Source organism: Staurois parvus, unplaced genomic scaffold (assembly GCF_062004578.1).
Source record: "Staurois parvus isolate SC_StPar_1 unplaced genomic scaffold, SC_StPar_1.0 ptg000175l, whole genome shotgun sequence".
Lineage (NCBI taxonomy): Eukaryota > Metazoa > Chordata > Amphibia > Anura > Ranidae > Staurois > Staurois parvus.
The window spans coordinates 461,296-481,567 of NW_028317971.1; the positions used below are offsets into that span (position 1 = coordinate 461,296).

General features: G+C 43.6%; 1 protein-coding gene across 1 annotated transcript in view; it reads right to left on the reverse strand.

Annotated features, from left to right (window-relative positions):
• The window catches only part of LOC149462366 (store-operated calcium entry regulator STIMATE-like), a 134,535-nt gene extending 114,507 nt beyond the window's left edge, over nucleotides 1–20,028 (reverse strand). The window contains exon 1 of the mRNA XM_089676861.1: nucleotides 19,826–20,028. Coding sequence (XP_089532987.1) covers nucleotides 19,826–19,976 — 151 coding nt within the window. The 5' untranslated portion in view covers nucleotides 19,977–20,028. The remainder of the gene's footprint in view (nucleotides 1–19,825) is intronic.
• Nucleotides 20,029–20,272: the final 244 nt, after the last annotated feature.

The following is a 20,272-nucleotide window of genomic DNA, read 5'->3' on the forward strand; positions in this document are numbered from 1 at the left end:
GGAGCTTGATCAGCACAGACAGTAATTAGACACTCCTAGACGAGAGGGCCAATACATGAAATGAGGCAGGTGGCTTTGGTAGGGAACTGACTTTCCTGGAGAGTCCTTTTTCTGGGTATTTTTAAGTTGGTAACAGAAACATTGTGAATTGAGCCTATAGTCAAAACAAAAAACAGTCAAACCTTGCAAACACTGGTTAATTATTTATAATGCTGTATGTTTATTACATGAAAGCTCAGTTCTAAAATTTGACAGTCTCTGCGAGGGCTGACCGCGCACCCCAGCTCTAAATCTTGAGTTCACAAATTATTAACAAGATGCAAGTTTTTCAAAAAACTCCAAAAAAGGTAAAATTCAAAAAATCAAACTCCAAAGTCATCAAACTACATAAACTGTCACCTAGAAAGATGACACCTATGACATATAGCTATTCATTAAAATAACATGATTCTACTGTCCAGTTTTATTTTACACTGAATGATTGTTTATAATGTTGAAAACTTTGACTGCTGCTTCCATGCAGTTTTCCGGCAGGATACTGGACCAGCATCAAGATGATAATCAAAAGCTAGCTGCTCTCAATATTTTTTTCAATGCGAAGTGCAGTGCTAATGCTGGGAGTAAAACTGTGGCAGCCTAGTTCCTGGAGCCAAATCTCACGTTATATTATAAACAAACATAACATAATGATACACGCCTAGTCAGAACATTAAATATTTGATGATATATAGGAACCATGCATGGTATAATAAGAACACAGATTGCAGGCCCTTTTAGGCACATTGGGGTTTATTTACTAAAGATGGAGAATGCAAAATCAGGCTCACTTCTGCATAGAAACCAATCAGCTTCCAGGTTTTATTACCAAAGCTTGACCACTTCTTACCACCCTTTAGCAGGAATAATGCTACAGGGAGGCACGGGTGCGCAAAATCACGTATACCTACCCGCGCCACCATTCGCGGCCCGTGATTTCTTGCCAGCACCCGGTGATCACCGAGTATTACCAATGGGGAGAGACCTGTGTATAAACAACACAAATCTCTCCCCTGTCAGCTCCTGCACACTGCTTTGTATGGCTCTGCATAGCAGAGCCATACCAGGCAGTGTGCTTACAGTGTAAAACACACAGCACACAGTTAACCCTTTGATTGCCCCACATGTTAACTCTTTCCTGCCCAGTGCCCTTACTACAGTGTCAGTGACACCAAGTCAGTTCCCCCCAGTGTCAGAATGCCCGCCGCAGTCCAGCTATAAGTCGCTAATCGCCACCATTACTAGTAAAAAAGAAACCCTGTATATATACCGCCATTTGTAAACGCTATAACTTTCACGTAAACCAAATAATTTTTTACAAATTGGGATTTTTTTAGCAAAGACATGTATTTGTATGTATTTTGGCCAACCATGTGCACCCCATGGTGCAGACATTGTTTCCAGGCGACAATGCCATTTACCAAGGTAATAATTCTTCGACTGACACAGCTGGTGTTGTCAAATTTTGGTTTGATGAGCATGCAGATGAAGTCTCACACCTTCACTGGGCACCACAGTCGCCAAACCTCAATATCATAGAACCACTATGGTCAATTCTGTAGAACAAGGCTTGGGTTCATTTTCCGCCTCTAGCATCTCTGGGAGAAGTGCAACTATTTTTGCATGAAGAGTGGTATCAGATTCCATTGTCCACCAACCAAGACTTATATTTGCCAATTCCCAGGAGAATTCAGGCCATCATGGATGCCAAAAGGTGGTCTAACCAGTGGTGTATTTTGGTTTTGTGCTGCCCTAGGCAAGACTAAAATCGGGCATCCCCCGCATCTAAATTTGCCCCACCCTTTTATCTGCAAACTCCGCCCCTTCCTCTTTGGGCTCCACCTCTTCCTATTAGAGCTCCGCCCACTGACAACGATGAGGCGCTATTCCTCCCACTGACACCAATGATGGGGTACAATTCCTCCCACTGACACTAATGATGGGGCACTATTCCTCCACTGACACCAATGATGGGGCACTATTCCTCCCACTGACACTAATGATGGGGCACTATTCCTCCACTGACACTAATGATGGGGCACTATTCCTCCCACTGACACCAATGTGTCCGGTGTCCCATCATTAGTGTCAGTGTGTGAGGAATAGTGCCCTATCATTGGTATCAGTGGGAGGAATAGTGCCCCATCATTGGTATCAGTGGGAGGAATAGTGCCCCATCATTGGTATCAGTGGGAGGAATAGTGTCTCATAATTGGTATCAGTGGGAGGAATCGTGCCCCATCATTGGTATCAGTGGGAGGAATCGTGCCCCATCATTGGTATCAGTGGGAGGAATCGTGCCCCATCATTGGTATCAGTGGGAGGAATTGTGCCCCATCATTGGTGTCAGGGGGAGGAATAGTGCCCCATCAATGTTATCAGTGGGAGGAATTGTGCCCCATCATTGGTGTTAGTGGGAGGAAAAGTGCCTCCTCATTGGTGTCAGTGGGAGGAAAAGTGCCCCCTCATTGGTGTCAGTGACATCAATGAAGGGGCACTATTCCTCCCACACTGACAACAATGAAGGGGCACTATTCCTCCCACACTGACACCAATGAAGGGGCACTATTCCTCCCACACTGACACCAATGAAGGGGCACTATTCCTCCCACACTGACACTAATGATGGGGCACTATTACTCCCACTGACACCAATTATACTTACATCGCTGTGCTGACCCCTGATCCAGCCCGGGCTCCCTCCTTCAGACACAGACACTTACCCATCAGCTGTCTTCCTTCTCCAGCCACTCTCCTCCTCTTCACCAGCTCCAGCTGCTCCCTCACTCGATCTTCAATCTTCGCGCTGCCACTCAGCTCCTCCTCTCCAAGCTCCGCTTTCTCGCATGTGATTGGCCGCCTGTGTGCCTTTTCTGAGCTACAGATCTGGCGGCCAATCACTGGCAAGGAGGCGAAGCTTGCAGAGGGAAGGACAGGCTGCCATAGGCTGCCCAGTGATCCCAGGGGTGTGACCAGATTAGAGGGACGGCTTGTCATCCCGCCCCACATCGCGATCAAGATCTAGGAAGATTAAGACACCGGACGGACACCGTCTGCACCCCTCCTCCAGCAGTGCCTTGTGGACCGGATCGACGTAGGACGCGAAGTCAGGTAAGACACAGTAGCCCCTGTCCCTTTCCCACGGTAGTGTCCCTTCCACAGGGAAAGGGGGGGGGGGGCGGCACTGCAGAGGGACAGGTGAGGGGCAGTGGGACAGGAGAAGCTCAGAGGGACAGGTAGGGGGCAGCGTGAAGGAGCCATGGGACAGGATCGGGGTAGTGGGACAGGAGAAGCACAGTGGGACAGGAGAAGCGCAGAAGGATAGGTGAGGGGAAGTGGGACAGGAGGAGCGCAGAGGGACAGGTGAGGGGCAGTGGGACGGGTGAGGGGCAGTGGGACAGGAGGAGCACAGTGGGACAGGTGAGGGGCAGTGGGACAGGAGGAGAGCAGTGGGACAGGTGAGGGGCAGTGGGACAGGTAAGGGGCAGTGGGACAGGTGAGGGGCAGTGGGACAGGAGGAGCACAGTGGGACAGGTGAGGGGCAGATGGACAGGAGGAGCGCAGAGGGACAGGTGAGCGGCAGATGGACAGGTGGGGGGCAGTGGGGACAGGTGGGGGGCAGTGGGACAATGTGGGGGACAGGAGGGGGAAGTGGAACAGGTGGGGGGCAGTGTATCAGGGGACAGTGTGACAGGAGTGGGGATGCACCAGTCCTCCAAGCACTTACCTGTCCAGCAGGGGCTCCTCCAGATGGCGCACCTTCTCCCTCAGGTTCTCCGGCGGCTGCAAAAGAGCAGGTGGGCTCTGCCCCCCTGACCTCATCCTGTTCTGCTTCCTCCTTCTGGCCTTCTTGCACATCCCAGGCCTGGCACACTGACAGCGGGACCCGCACCTCATGCGCTCTGAGCGCACACTGGGGATCCGCCCACCAGTCTGCTCTCCTCTGCAGCCAGTGACATGCGCAGATGCGTTAGGGGGACAGATCTTCATGGGGGGACAGATCTTGCCGCTGCACCGGTCCATCAGCCATGGTGGCCCTGCCCCTGTCCCTTTCCCACGGACACTGCTGCCGTGCCACCCCCCTGAAAAGTGCCGCCCTAGGCAACTGCCTAGTGTGCCTCGCAGCAAATACGCCCCTGGGTCTAACACTATATTTGGTAATGATCTTGTACTTTTATCTGGCGTTTCCATGATTTTGTCATATATATATATATATTTATATATACATACACACACACACACACACACACACACACACACAGTATTTCACAGAAGTGAGTCCCCCCCTCACAATTTTTTAAATATTTTATTATATCTTTCCATGTCACAACACTGAAGAAATGATACTTTGCTACAATGTAAAGTAGTGAATTTACAGCTTGTAGAACAGTAAATTTGCTGTTCCCTCAAAATAACTCAACATGCAGCCATTGTCTAAACCGCTGGCAACAAAAGTGAATACACCCCTAAGTGAGAATGTCCAAATTGGGCCCAATTAGCCATTTTCCCTCCAGGGTGTCATGTAACTCGTTAGTGTTACAAGGTCCCAGGTCTGAATGGGGAGCAGGTATGTTAAATTTGTTGTTATCACTCTCACTCTCTTATACTGGTCACTGGACAACATGGCACCTCATGGCAAAGAACTCTCTTAGGATCTGAAAAAAAGAATTGTTGCTCTACATAAAGATGGCCTAGGCTATAAGAAGATTGCCAAGACCCTGAAACTGTGCTGCAGCACGGTGGCCAAGACCATACAGTGGTTTAACAGGACAGGTTCCACTCAGAACAGAAGTGGAGTGCACGTGCTCAGCGTCATATTCAGAGGTTGTCTTTGGGAAATAGATGTATGAGTGCTGCCAGCATTGCTGCAGAGGTTGAAGGGGTGGGGGGTCAGCCTGTCAGTGCTCAGACCATATGCTGCACACTGCATCAAATTGGTATGCATGGCTGTTGTCCCAGAAGGAAGCCTCTTCTAAAGATGATGCACAAGAAAGCCCACAAACAGTTTGCTGAAGATATTACTGGAACCATGTCCTGTGATCTGATGAGACCAAGATAAACTGATTTTCTTCAGATGGTGTCAAGCGTGTGTGGCAGCACTCAGATGAGGAGTACAAAGACAAGTGTGTCTTGCCTACAGTCAAGCATGGTGGTGGGAGTGTCATGGTCTGGGGCTGCATGAGTGCTGCCGGTACTGGGGAGCTAAAGTTCATTGAGGGAACCATGAATGCCAACATGTACTGTGACATACTGAAGCAGAGAATGATTCCCTCCCTTCAGAAACTGGGATGCAAGGAAGTATTCCAACATGATAATGACCACAAACACACCTCCAAGATGACCATTGCCTTACTAAAGAAGCTGAGGGTAAAGGTGATGGACTGGCCAAGCATGTCTCAAGACCTTAATCCCATTGAGCATCTGTGGGGCATCCTCAAACAGCGCAAGGTCTCTTCCACCAGCTCCATGATTTCATCATAGAGGAGTAGAAGAGGACTCCAGTGGCAACCTGTGAAGCTCTGGTGAACTCCATACCCAAGAGGGTTAAGGCAGTGCTGGAAAATAATGGTGGCCACACAACATATTGACCCTTTGGGCCCAATTTGGACATTTTCACTTAGGGGTGTACTCACTTTTGTTGCCAGCGGTTTAGACATTAATGGCTGTGTGTTGAGTTATTTTGAGGGGACAACAAATTTACATTGTTATACAAGCTGTACACTCACTACTTTACATTGTAGCAAAGTGTCATTTCTTCAGTGTTGTCACATGAAAAGATATAATAAACTATTTACAAACATGTGAGGGGTGTACTCACATCTGGAAGATACTGTACATATATACACACACACACATATATACACATACATACACACACACACACACACACACACACACACACACACACACACACACACACACACAGTGCATCCAGAAAGTATTCACAGTGATAACTTTTGCCACATTTTGTTTTGTTACAGCCTTATTCCAAAATGGATTAAATTCATTTTTTTCTCAACATTCTACAAACAATATTCCATAATGACAACGTGAAAGAAGTTCATTTTGAAATCTTTGCAATTTATTAAAAAAAAAAAACAAAAAAACAAAAACACATGTACATAAGTATTCACAGCCTTTACCATGACACTCAAAATTGAGCTCTGGTGCATCCTGTTCCCACTGATTCTCCTTGAGATGTTTCCACAACTTGATTGGAGTGCACTTGTGGGAAATTCAGTTGATTGGACATGATTATGAAAGGCATAAACATGTCTATATAAGGTCCCACAGTTAACAGTGCATGTTAGAGCACAAACCAAGCCATGAAGTCCAAGGAACCTCCGAGACAGGATTGTATCAAGACACAGATCTGGGGAAGGGTACAGAAAAATTTCTGCAGCATTGAAGGTTCCAATGAGCACAGTGGCCTCCATCATCCATAAATGGAAGAAGTTTGGAACCACAAGGAATCTTCCTAGAGTGGGCCACCCGGCCAAAATGAGTGATCGAAGGAGAAGGGCCTTAGCCAGGGAGGTAACCAAGCACCCGATGGTCACTCTGAAAGAGCTCCAGCGTTTCTCTGTGGAGAGAGGAGAAACTTCCAGAAGATCAACCATCTCTGCAGCACGCCACCAATACAGCCTGTATGGTAGAGTGACCAGATGGAAGCCACTCCTAAGTAAAAGACAAATGGCAGCCCGCCTGGAGTTTGCCAAAAGGTACCTGAGGGACTCTCAGACCATGAGAAACAAAACTCTCTGGTCTGATGCAACAAAGATTGAACTCTTTGGCCTGAATGCCAAACTTCATGTCTGGAGGAAACCAGGCACCGCTCACCACCTGGCCAATACCATCCCTACAGTGAAGCACAGTGGTGGCAGCATCATGCTGTGGGGATGTTTTTCAGCGGCAGGAACTTGGAGACTAGTCAGGATTGAAGGAAAGATGAATGCAGCAATGTACAGACACACCCTTGATGAATCCTGTTCCAGAGCGCTCTGGACCTCAGACTGGGGAGACTGTTCATCTTTCAACAAGACAGCGACCCTAAGCACACAGCCCACATAACAAAGGAATGGCTACAGGCCAACTCTGTGAATGTCCTGGAGTGGCCCAGCCAGAGCCCAGACTTGAACCCGATTGAACATCTCTGGAGAGATCTGAAAATGGCTGTGCACCAACGCTCCCCATCCAACCTGATGGAGCTTGAGAGGTACTGCAAAGAAGAATGGGAGAAATTTCTATTTTTAATAAACAAACTTTTTTCATGTTGTCATTATGGGGTATTGTTTTGGAATGTTAAGGAAAAAAATGAATTTAATCCATATTGGAATAAGGCTGTAACATAACAAAATGTGTCAAAAGTGAAGCGCTGTGAATACTATATGGATGCACTATATATATATATATCTATATATCACACACACACGTACACACAGTTAGGTCCATATACTGTATATTTGGACACAGGCAAAATTCTCATACTATTGGCTCTGTATGCCACCAGAATAAATTAAAGCAAAACAATCCAAATGAATTTGAAGTGCAGACTTTCAGCTTTAATTCAAGGGGTTGAACATAAATATCAAGTACAAATTTTAGGAACTTCAACCATTTTTTGTATACACAGTCCCTCCATTTTCAGGGACTCAAGTGTAATTGGACAAATTAATATAATCATAAATAAAATGTTCATTTTTGATATATTGTTGAGAATCCTTTACTGGCAATGACTGCCTGAAGTCTGGAACCCATGGATATTACCAAATAGGAGGTTTCCTCCTTTCTGATGCTTTGCCAGGCTCTAACTGAAGCTGTCTTCAGTTGTTCTTTGTTTGTGGGTCTTTCTGCCTTTAATTTTGCCTTCAACAAGTGAAATACATGCTCAATTGGGTTGAGATCAGGTGATTGACTCAGCCATTGCAGAATATTCCACTTTTATACCTTCAAAAGCTCTTGGGTTGTTTTGCAGTATGTTTCAACAGCACTTAGTGGAGCTTGCAGAGAAATTCTGAAGAAAAATGACTGTTTTAACCACAATATTAAAAGGGTACACAAAAAAAATAAAAGTTAAATTAACTGAGCGTGGCCGTCGAGATGGGATATAAGCAAACGTTAGAAAGACCAAAAGTCTGACCAACGGCACAATATAGTGATAAATTTAAACCTGCATTTAAACAGGTTTGAAAATACTCTTGTCATTCAGAAAGTTATGTATGACCCTATATGTGCCAAAAGGTCTGAAACAAAAAATGTAGTCCTAACAAACACCAAGAATTCACACACAACACACTCCATCTGAAGTGACATGGATGTCTCCATTTTAATTATACAATTACATATGTAAATTGGATCGTGGAATATTCCTTCTCACTGCTTAATTCTCATACATTTTCTTCACATGACTTTGGGGCAGACTTATTCATATCAAAATGAGAAAAACACACCAGTGAATCAATGTTAATCTGTGCCATCAACCATGGTTATGGTTCACATGACATCCAAACTTCAAGGTCCAATTTTATTCATAACATTTCTCAGAAAAAAAACATCATGTGCTGTTGTTTTTCCTATTGCTGTGTTCTACAATGACAGTTTGTGAAGCTTTAAAGTACAACTTGCAGTAAAATTGACACTTTGTAAAAATTATCAGGATAAATGGAAGGGGATCCCTTTCCCTTCCATCTAGTGCAGTGGTCTCCAAACTGCAGCCCTGGGGCCAGGTGAAGCCCTTTGTGTGCCTTTATCCGGCCCTTGAGACATTATTCCTGCCACTAACAACGGGGTACTATTCCTTCCACTGGCAACAAACATGGGGCACTATTCCTCTCACTGACACCAACTATCTCCCCCCCGATAGCAAAGACTGGGCATTGTTTACTCCTACTGGACACAATCTGGCCCTCTAAAGTCTGAAGAACAGAAAACTGGCCCTTTGGAGATCTCTGGTCTAGGGGATCTGATCGGAGGGTAGTCAGGTGTAAAAACGGACAGTCAGTCTGTTTACACCCCACCTCTCAGAGAAGAGACCGCTGTGTCTGCTTTTGCTCTGCATAAAAAGCATAGACTTGTCATTTGCCCACACTGCTTTACAGGGGATTAGCAGACAGATCATCCACTGAGCAAAGTGAAGTTCTCCCCATGTGAAAAAGACCTAAACCACTTTCTTTCCCAGCACCACATACTCATCTTCCCTTCACACCCTAGTGCTCTGTTCAATCATGAATAAACAGAAAATCCTGGTACTTCTGGGTATAGGAATCATGTCATGCTCTCCTTTGCTCCCAAATGGCAATAGGTAGCTCAAGCACCCAGTACTGTCACATGGGGTTGGAGAGAGCATCCTCAGAAAAGAGAGCTTCCCCTCTACATTCTCAATGACTTAATGAATGGTATGGGAGGAAAAGGATTGCGCAAAAGGATATGTAAACTGGGTCCAACTAACTAGTCCATCATGTTACCTTGCATGGGCAAAGCACAGGTTCACATCAATGGCTTAAATACACTCACCGGTCACTTTATTAGGTACACCTGTTAAATTGCTTGGTAACACAAATAATCAGCCAATCACATGGCAGCAGCTCAATGCATTTAGACATCTAGACGTGGTGAAGACAACTTGCTGAAGTTCACACCAAGCATCAGAATGGGGAAGAAAGGGAACTTTGAACGTGGCATAGTTGTTGGCCAGACAGGTTAGTCTGAGTGAATTATAAAATTATTATTATTATGGCGCCTAGTGCGTCAAAAAATTGCAAATTTGTGTAAAATATGCAGCTGTCCCTATTAGGTGAATAAGCACACTTGTGCAAATCAATATTTAAAAATTGACAGGCGTTGCGTAAATAAATTGCGAATATACATATAGGCGTGTTTCACAGCATGCCCCTGGACCAAACAGTTCTATATGTTATATTGCACCTATAATTGGTACTCCATTTCCCACTAACTATATTAAAAATATAAAAGACAATGAAAGTCCAAGAGTGAGTTCATGTATTGAAAAAAGTGACTGTCCTTTCTATTTCTCTGTTCTGTAACCCATATAAAGTGAGTGATTTGATATCTTCACCACGTGCAAGTAAATTACATATAAATTGCTCGCTCACCAGACCTATGAAACCCAATTAAGGTAGTCAGATACGCATTTTGGTCATATAGGGAACCATCCTCTCAGGCTTTCCTAGAGTGTTGCTCCCCTCCAGCAGCTCTCCATGGATAAGGCCAAAAGCTAAGGCAATGGGATTTTCAGCAAACTCTTGGTATTTCAATGGGGGCTAATCCTTAGGGAGATGTGGTGACAGGCCGCTCAGATAAATCAGACAGATATAAAATCTTTCTAAGTGGAGCATTTATTAAATGAACATTATGAGCAAAACCAGTCAATTTTGCACTCATATGGAGTGGTGCCTGTAATACCAGCACCAGTATCTGCAGCTTGTGAATGTCAAATATGGCCGTCGTGCGCTCCAAGCCTCGCTTTCGCTATGGCTGAACATCCCGTCCCCGGACCCGGAAGGGATGTAATGACACTTAGACGTACGTTTCACCCAGCAGCTTCTTCAGGAAGTGCTGAGACATTCAGATGGTAGGGTCAGAATTTGGCATAAAAAACATGAAAGCATGGATCCATCCCACCTTGTATCATTGGTTCAGGCTGGTGGTGGTGTAATGGTGTGGGGGATATTATCTTGGCACTAGCAAGGGGTACCTAATAAAGTGGCCAGTGATTCAGTGATTGTATCTAACACATTGCCAGAAACATTCCCTATCGGCCAACAATGACTGACTGAATCCATAAGAAGCGGTACTAGGAGGTGAGTAGGGAGGGGGGAGACAAAAAGCGATTCATAAGGACGGAGTTCTTGCTCCTATTTTTTGAGAAAAAAAGCCCTGCCTACAGTATTTCTTGAACTTCGATGAGGCTTTGAATAATGAGCCATCATCTCAGTGCTGTGCAGTGGCCCTTGGCCTCTTGCACACAGTTGCCTACAGTTCAGCATTTTTAGGCATGCAGGCATTTTTTTTTACTTATGTAAATATGCACTGCATATAGATCATATATTAAAAAAAAAACAAATCTGCGTTGTCTGTCAGTATTTTTACATGCATATGTACACACTCCCTTGATTGAAATAAAGCTAGAAGAATACAGGTGAAACATGTAATGTGTTATGAAAAGTGAACTTTATCCTGCTCATTTGAGTTAGGGCTCATCCACACTGGATAAACACAAGTCACCTCCGGGACGCATAGAAAACAATTGTTTACTATGTGCCCTGTTCACACCACAAAGCTGGTATGATGTGCGGTGCAGTGAGGAAAGATGCAGCATGTAATAAAAAATTAAAAACCCAACGGTGATCAAATACCACCAAAAGAAAGCTCTATTTGTGTCAAAAATTATTAAATTTAATCTAGGTACAATGTTGCATGACCGCGAAATTGCCAGTTAGAGTATCACAGTGACAAATAGCAAAAGATGGCCTGGTCATGAAAGGGATAAAATATTCTGATGCTTAAGTGGTTAAAAAACACCCCCTTAGCATTTTTGGCTATTGACATCTTGAGTAAGGGCAAAAGATTCATGTAGCAATTACTTCCTAGAATCATTCTGCACTTAGCTCAGGCATGCAGGCAGGAGGGTGTGCTTAGCAGAGAAAACCCTTCCTCCCCTCTTGAAGACTCCTGGGATGTATGATGTCATTTGCCTAGGCCTGGAGCCAGGAAGCAACTGATGAAATGTAAAAAAAAGTTTAAGAGAAGTAACTACGATATACAGTCAGGTCCATAAATTTTGGGACATCGACACAATTCTAACATTTTTGGCTCTATACTCCACCACAATAGATTTGAAATGAAATGAACAAGATGTGCTTTAACTGCAGACTGTCAGCTTTCATTTGAAGGTATTTACATCCAAATCAGGTGAACAGTGTAGGAATTACAACAGTTTGCATATGTGCCTCCCACTTGTTAAGGGGCCAAAAGTAATGGGACAATTGGCTTCTCAGCTGTTCCATGGCCAGTTGTGTGTTATTCCCTCATTATCCCAATTACAACGAGCAGATAAAAGGTCCAGAGTTCATTTCAAGTGTGCTATTTGCATTTGGAATCTGTTGCTGTCAACTCTCAAGATGAGATCCAAAGAGCTGTCACTATCAGTGAAGCAAGCCATCATTAGGCTGAAAAAACAAAACAAACCCATCAGAGAGATAGCAAAAACATTAGGCGTGGCCAAAACAACGGTTTGGAACATTCTTAAAAAGAAGGAACGCACCGGTGAGCTCAGCAACACCAAAAGACCCGGAAGACCACGGAAAACAACTGTGGTGGATGACCGAAGAATTCTTTCCCTGGTGAAGAAAACACCCTTCACAACAGTTGGTCAGATCAAGAACACTCTCCAGGAGGTAGGTGTATGTGTGTCAAAGTCACCAATCAAGAGAAGACTTCACCAGAGTGAATACAGAGGGTTCACCACAAGATGTAAACCATTGGTGAGCCTCAAAAACAGGAAGGCCAGATTAGAGTTTGCCAAACGACATCTAAAAAAGCCTTCACAGTTCTGGAACAACATCCTATGGACAGATGAGACCAAGATCAACTTGTACCAGAGTGATGGGAAGAGAAGAGTATGGAGAAGGAAAGGAACTGCTCATGATCCTAAGCATACCACCTCATCAGTGAAGCATGGTGGTGGTAGTGTCATGGCGTGGGCATGTATGGCTGCCAATGGAACTGGTTCTCTTGTATTTATTGATGATGTGACTGCTGACAAAAGCAGCCGGATGAATTGTGAAGTGTTTCGGGCAATATTATCTGCTCATATTCAGCCAAATGCTTCACAACTCATTGGACGCCGCTTCACAGTGCAGATGGACAATGACCCAAAGCAGACTGCAAAAGCAACCAAAGAGTTTTTTAAGGGAAAGAAGTGGAATGTTCTGCAATGGCCAAGTCAATCACCTGACCTGAATCCGATTGAGCATGCATTTCACTTGCTGAAGACAAAACTGAAGGGAAAATGCCCCAAGAACAAGCAGGAACTGAAGACAGTTGCAGTAGAGGCCTGGCAGAGCATCACCAGGGATGAAACCCAGCGTCTGGTGATGTCTATGCGTTCCACACTTCAGGCTGTAATTGACTGCAAAGGATTTGCAACCAAGTATTAAAAAGTGAAAGTTTGATTTATGATTATTATTTTGTCCCATTACTTTTGGTCCCTTAACAAGTGGGAGGCACATATACAAACTGTTGTAACTCCTACACCGTTCACCTGATTTGGATGTAAATAACCTTTAAATTAAAGCTGACAGTCTGCAGTTAAAGCACATCTTGTTCGTTTCATTTCAAATTCATTGTGGTGGTGTATAGAGCCAAAAATGTTAGAATTGTGTCCATGTCCCAATATTTATGGACCTGACTGTACTTTCCTATTTATTTATTAATGCTAGCAGCATAAGGATTAAAGCGAAAGTAAACCACAGTAAAGGAGAAAAAAAAAAAGTCTCCTGCAAGGTAATGTCCTAATGGGCAGCACAGTGGCTAAATGGTTAGCACTTCCGTCTGGCAGTACTAGGGTCGATGGTTCGAATCCCAACCACAATGCCACCTGCCTGGAGTTTGCATGTTCTCCCTGTGGCTGCATGGGTTTCCTCAGGGAACTCTGGTTTCCTCCCACACTCTAAAGACATGCTGGTAGGTTAATTGGATCCTGTCTAAACTGGCCCTAGTATGTGTATGTATGAATGTAAGTTAGGGACCTTAGATTGTACACCCCTTGAGGGTTAGGGACTGATGTGAATGTACAATATATATGTAAAGCGCTGCATAAATTGACAGTGCTATATAAGTACCTGAAATAAATAATGTGGTAGTATACATCACATACTAGCACATTATGTAAAACTTACCTTAAAACGAAGCCCTCCAGCGGCGCGCTGTCACTGCTGTAGAGGCTTCCATCTTCACCTGTCTTCCTTCCAGGTCTGCGAGCTCCAGCCGTCTGACAGGCCGGACCATGATGATGTCACTCCCACATATCAGGCCACGGCACACAGCTCTGAAGGAACGTCACGGATATGCCATTCCTTCAGAGTGCATGTGCCAGCTTAAAAAAAAAAGAGAGAATATCTCCTAAACAGGGCACGTTTAGGAGATATTCATTTTACCTACAAGTAGGCTTTATTATAAGCTTACTTGTAGGTAAAATGTAAAAAAAAAAAAAAAAAGTTTACTAGCACTTTACAGATGGTCAATGTTGATTGAGAAAGTGAAATTCCGCTTTAAGGCTAGGTTCACGTCTATGCAGGTTTTCGTTTGAGACATTTCTGCATTGCGTTTTGAGTTGCGTTTTTGCACCTGCATTTTTGATGTGTTTTTTTTTCTGTTTTCTTTTTTTTTCTTGTTGCTAGTCAGATTTAAAACACAAAACGCAGCAAAAACGCACTACATGCTTTCCTGCGGCGTTTCCAATAAAATCCATAGAACCAAAAACGCAACGTTTTGAGTTAAAAAAAAGTCCCTGACCCTTTCCAAAAAACACACTGGGTGAAAACACACAGATGTAAACATGTCCCATAGGAAATCATGTTAAATGGACTGTACTCTGTTTCTGAAAAATGCTGCAGAAAACGCTTAGTTGTGAACCTAGGGTGACTCTTGTAGTAAGCCCATAGTCTTTGACAGTCTCCTATTTCATGTATGCCCTTCTCTGGCCATATTTTGTAGCATCTTATAAAAAGTGTACAGTGCTATAAATATCAATTATATATAAAAATGTGCAAATCTTTGTAACAATGCATGACAAAAGAATTAAAAAAAATATATAAAGTCCCCAACATAGACCACCCCAGAAAAGTACAGATTCAGTGCCATTCTAGGACCAGAAGAAATGAATCCTTCCAAATTCACACCAAATGTAGATGGTAAGAAAACGCTCCACCAGTTCACCACAGTGTATGCAAATCCATTTTACCAGAAGATCAGACCACCAATCTAGGGATGGTCACATAGGCTTTGACATGATCTACACCGCCATGTCTGTCTCTCACAGCAGAACTCCCCTGCACATCACATCTCAAGGACGTCCACAGAAACAGATAAAAAGGACTCTCATAGTATAGTAGGTACAATATTTTCTTTGTTTGATATGGTCAAAATGGTTTATTTTGTGAGTATTTTGACCATAATAAATTTCTGACCATCTTCTGTAGCAAGCCCAGAGTCTTTGACTATCTCCTGTTGCACACTTGCAGTAGCTAACAGCTTTCTTAGCATTATGTTCACTGAATATTATGTGTGGCCCTTAGGTGATACATCTGTTGCTGTTCGTATTCCAACAGGAGTTGAGCTAGTGATTAACCACTTGTGCTCCTGAGGATTTACCCCCCTTCCGGACCAGGCCATTTTTTGTGTTACAGCACTGCGTTACTTTAACTGACAATTGCGCGGTCATGCAACGCTGCACCCAAATGAAATTTACATACTTTTTTCCCACAAATTGAACTTTCTTTCTGTGGTATCTGATCGCCTGTGCATTTTTTTTGCGTTATAAGCAAAAAAAGAATGACAATTTTGAGAAAAAAAACAATATTTTGGACATTTTGCTATTAAACATGTCCAGTAAAAAAAAATGTAAAAAATCAAATATCATCATAAATTTAGGCCAAAATATATTCTGCTACATGTCTTTGCTAAAAAAACAAATCGTAATACATGTAAATGAATTGGTTTACATGAAAGTTATAGCGTTTACAAATGGAGGTATAGATAATGGGATTTTTTTTTTCTACTAGTAATGGTAGTAGTGATCAACAACTTTTAGTGGGACTGCGGCGGACATTCTAACACTGGGGGGAACTAACTTGGTGTCACTGACATCCCCATTGACACCAATACAGTGATCAGTCCAAAAAAAAAAGCACTGACACTGTACTAATGGGTTAATGTGAGGGGCAATCAAAGGGTTAACTGTGTGTAGGGAGTGTTTTACTAGGGAGCGGGGGGGTGTTCTTTACTGTAAGCACACTGATCGGGATGGCTGTACTGTGCACAACCAACCCGGGCAGTGTGCTCGAGCTGACAAGGAGGAAGATTGTTCTTAAACAAAACAATCTTCCTCCCTATAGGAGATGCTCTGTAATCACCGGGCTCTGGTGGGTAATTACCGGCCGGGACCCGGTTATTGACATCCGTGGCCACAAATGGCGGTGCGGGTAGGGTTCGCGTGCGTCTCCTACCCAGAATTGCAAAATCACATATATACAGTCATGGCCGAAATTGTTGGCACCCTTGATATTTCTCCAGGAAATCATGTATTTCTCACGAAACGTATTGCATTAACACATGTTTTGCTATACACATGTTTATTCCCTTTGTGTGTATTGGGACAAAACAAAAAAAGGGAGGAAAGAAAGCAAATTCGACATAATGTCACACAAACCTCCAAAAATGGGCTGGACAAAAGTATTGGCACCCTTTCACAACTGCGGATAAATAAGAATGTTACAAGCATGTGATGCTCCTGTAAACTCACCTGGGGCAAGTAACAGGTGTGGGCAATATAGAAATCACACCTGAAAGCAGATAAAAAGGAGAGACGTTCACTTAACCTTTGCATTGTGTGTCTGTCTGTGCCACACTAAGCATGGACAACAGAAAGAGGAGACGAGAACTGTCTGAGGACCTGAGAACCAAAATTGTGGCAAAATATCAACAATCTCAAGGTTACAAGTCCATCTCCAGAGAACTAGATTTGCCTTTGTCCACAGTGCGCAACATTATCAAGAAGTTTGCAACCCATGGCACTGTAGCTAATCTCCCTGGTCGTGGACGGATGAGGAAAATTGATGAAAGATTGCAACGCAGAATAGTCCGGATGGTGGATAAGCAGCCCCAAACATGTTCCAAAGACATTCAAGCTGTCCTGCAGGCTCAGGGAGCATCAGTGTCAGCGCGAACTATCCGTCGACATTTAAATGAAATGAAACGCTATGGCAGGAGACCCAGGAGGACCCCACTGCTGACACAGAGACATAAAAAAGCAAGACTACAGTTTGCCAAAATGTACTTGAGTAAGCCAAAAGCCTTCTGGGAAAACGTCTTGTGGACAGATGAGACCAAGATAGAGCTTTTCGGTAAAGCACATCATTCTACTGTTTACCGAAAACGGAATGAGGCCTACAAAGAACAAAACACAGTACCTACGGTAAAATATGGTGGAGGTTCAATGATGTTTTGGGGTTGTTTTGCTGCCTCTGGCACTGGGTGCCTTGACTGTGTGCAAGGCATCATGAAATCTGAGGATTACCAAAGGATTTTGGGTCGCACTGTAGGGCCCAGTGTCAGAAAGCTGGGTTTGCGTCCAAGATCCTGGGTCTTCCAGCAGGACAATGACCCCAAACATACGTCAAAAAGCACTCAGAAATGGATGGCAAAGAAGCGCTGGAGAGTTCTGAAGTGGCCAGCAATGAGCCCAGATCTAAATCCCATTGAACACCTGTGGAGAGATCTTAAAATTGCTGTTGGGAAAAGGTGTCCTTCCAATAAGAGAGACCTGGAGCTGTTTGCAAAGGAAGAGTGGTCCAAAATTCCGGGTGAGAGGTGTCAGAAGCTTATTGATGGTTATAGGAAGCGACTGATTTCAGTTATGTTTTCCAAAGGGTGTGCAACCAAATATTAAGTTAAGGGTGCCAATACTTTTGTCCAGCCCATTTTTGGGGTTTTGTGTGACATTATGTCATATTTGCTTTTCTGCCTCTGTTTTATATTTGTTCCAATACATACAAAGGGAATAAACATGTGTATAGCAAAACATGTGTTAATGCAATACCTTTTTTGTGTGAAATACTTGATTTTCAGGAAAAATATCAAGGGTGCCAACAATTTCGGCCATGACTGTATATACGTGATTCTGCACACAGGTGCCACCCTGAAGCAGTATATCTGCTATAGGGCAGTCCTTAAGTGGTTAAAGTGGTTGTAAAGGCTCAAGGTTTTTTTTACCTTCATGCAATCTATGCATGAAGGTAAAAAACCTTCTCAATGCAGCACCCCCCCTAATACTCACCTAAGCCCCCTCTCAATCCAGTGTTGTGCACTGGAGTCTAGGCTATCCCGGGACTCCCTCTTCTCATTGGCTGAGACAGCAATGGGAGCTATTGGCTCCAGCTGCTGTCAATCACAGTCAGTGAGCCAATGATAAGAGGGGGCGGGGCCAAGCAGTGGCTCCGTGTGTAAATGGCCACACAGAGTAGCTGGGGAGTGCACATGCTTGGGTGCCCTGCTTGCAGTGGGGGCACCCGACAGGAGGGAGGGGCCAGGAGCGCTGGAGGGGAACTCAAGAAAAGGAGGATCCGGGCTGCTCTGTGCAAAACCACTGCACACAGCAGGTAAGTATGACATTTTTTTTTCCTTTCTAAATTTAAGTCTTTAGAATCACTTTAACTCCTTCCAAACAGGAATGTTGGAGAATTTGTGTTCAATCAGCACATGCAACCAATTGGATGCAGAGCTGATCCGTGTATTCTGGCAGCAGAGAATTCCTTCATCCTAGACATGAGCGAATAGTTTTGTTACGAATTGAAAGTCGGATGTATCCGAATCTCTGAATCACAATAGTAATACATTTCAATGAATACAAAATAATTAACAGAAACTAAAAAATTCATTTGTTTTATTCATTTGCGACTTCAAGGAGTTTTGTAAATTCAATAATATGTGTCATAGTCTGTATTGTTATGACTGGCCAAAGTCGCAAGCAAGTTGCATCAAAATCATACTCAAATGACATAAGTAATGAATCCGAATCTTCTAAAATAACTTTCAAAAATATGAATCGATTCAGAACAAATATGTGAAACGAATTCCAAAACTGAATCATTCTAACATAACAAATATAACAAAACAAAATGATTGACTTAATGAACAAATCTGAAACTAAACACTTTTTTTTGTCATGCACTACTTGACACTGTCTCTACTTCATCCACCCCAAACCTACCAATAATAGTTCAAAAACTCAAAAAACTAATTTTGCTGGAAAGTTGCTTTGCTCGGTTCAGATGTACTTGTGGTTGATCGCTGCTGGAAATAATCTGAAATATGACCAGTACTAGGGTGAGGAAGTATCAGGGATCCTTGAAGGTATTTACAATACTAATAATGAAACGCACATTTGTTTTTGGCATGAAAAGTCCAGCACCAGAATGTAGTGTGCTGGGTTAGCAGAGCTGAAAGTAACATACCACAAAAAATTATAGTAATAAAAACAGTGGACACAACAAAAAATACCTGCTTGGGGCTTTTGCATACCAGCCTATAATGTGTGTGCTGCTTTGTTACAACACACTGCACTGTGTGCATATGTGTGATATATATATATATATATATATATTTTTATTATTATTATTATTATTATTTTTTGTGTGTTTTTTACGTTTTTATATTTATTTATATGTGTGTATACACAAACACACCAATAAACATCACAAATATCATCTCACATCCAGTACTGAAAGTAACAACAATGTAACATTTCCTGCTACAAGGACACATGTAAACAACATAGCACATGGCTTCACTAGCTACATCAAACACTGGCCCCCAGCATAATACTACACTGGTATACACGGCATGCTGACACTTATAGTTCCTCTACCATTGGCAGACCTCAGTGCTCTATAGTCTGGGAGAAGTCTGCAGATAGACTCGAGCAGACTGCATACAAGCAGGACTAAACAATGCAGACCTGTGGAGGAGAGGGAAAAGTTGGGATACTCACACATCAAAGTGCTGAACGCCACCACAGCCAGCACCGCCTGGATGAGAACCCCGAAGTGATCCATCAGCGCCCCATTTTTACAGCCCTGCGGATTGCCTCTCACTGGATCGCTGGCATTGGATTCATCGTGTGCGATCGATCGTCCGTCCATGTCTGAGCAGTCCGGGCCGTGTGATCATCCCAGAGGAGGGCAGAGCGACTAAACAATGGAGGGGAGGGGAGCTGAGCCCGACTAAACAATGGAGGGGAGGGGAGCTGAGCCCGACTACCCCGACACTCCTCTCACCAGTGTGAACAAAAGGCTCTCCGACACTGTGATCTGCTGTGTGTAGTGACACCACCGCCTGCTACCTGATCACTACAGAGGAACATGCCAGCACAGAGGGGGGCTTTACATTGTATTAGTAGTTAGTTAACTACTTATGTAAAGTTCAACTTTTTTTTGTG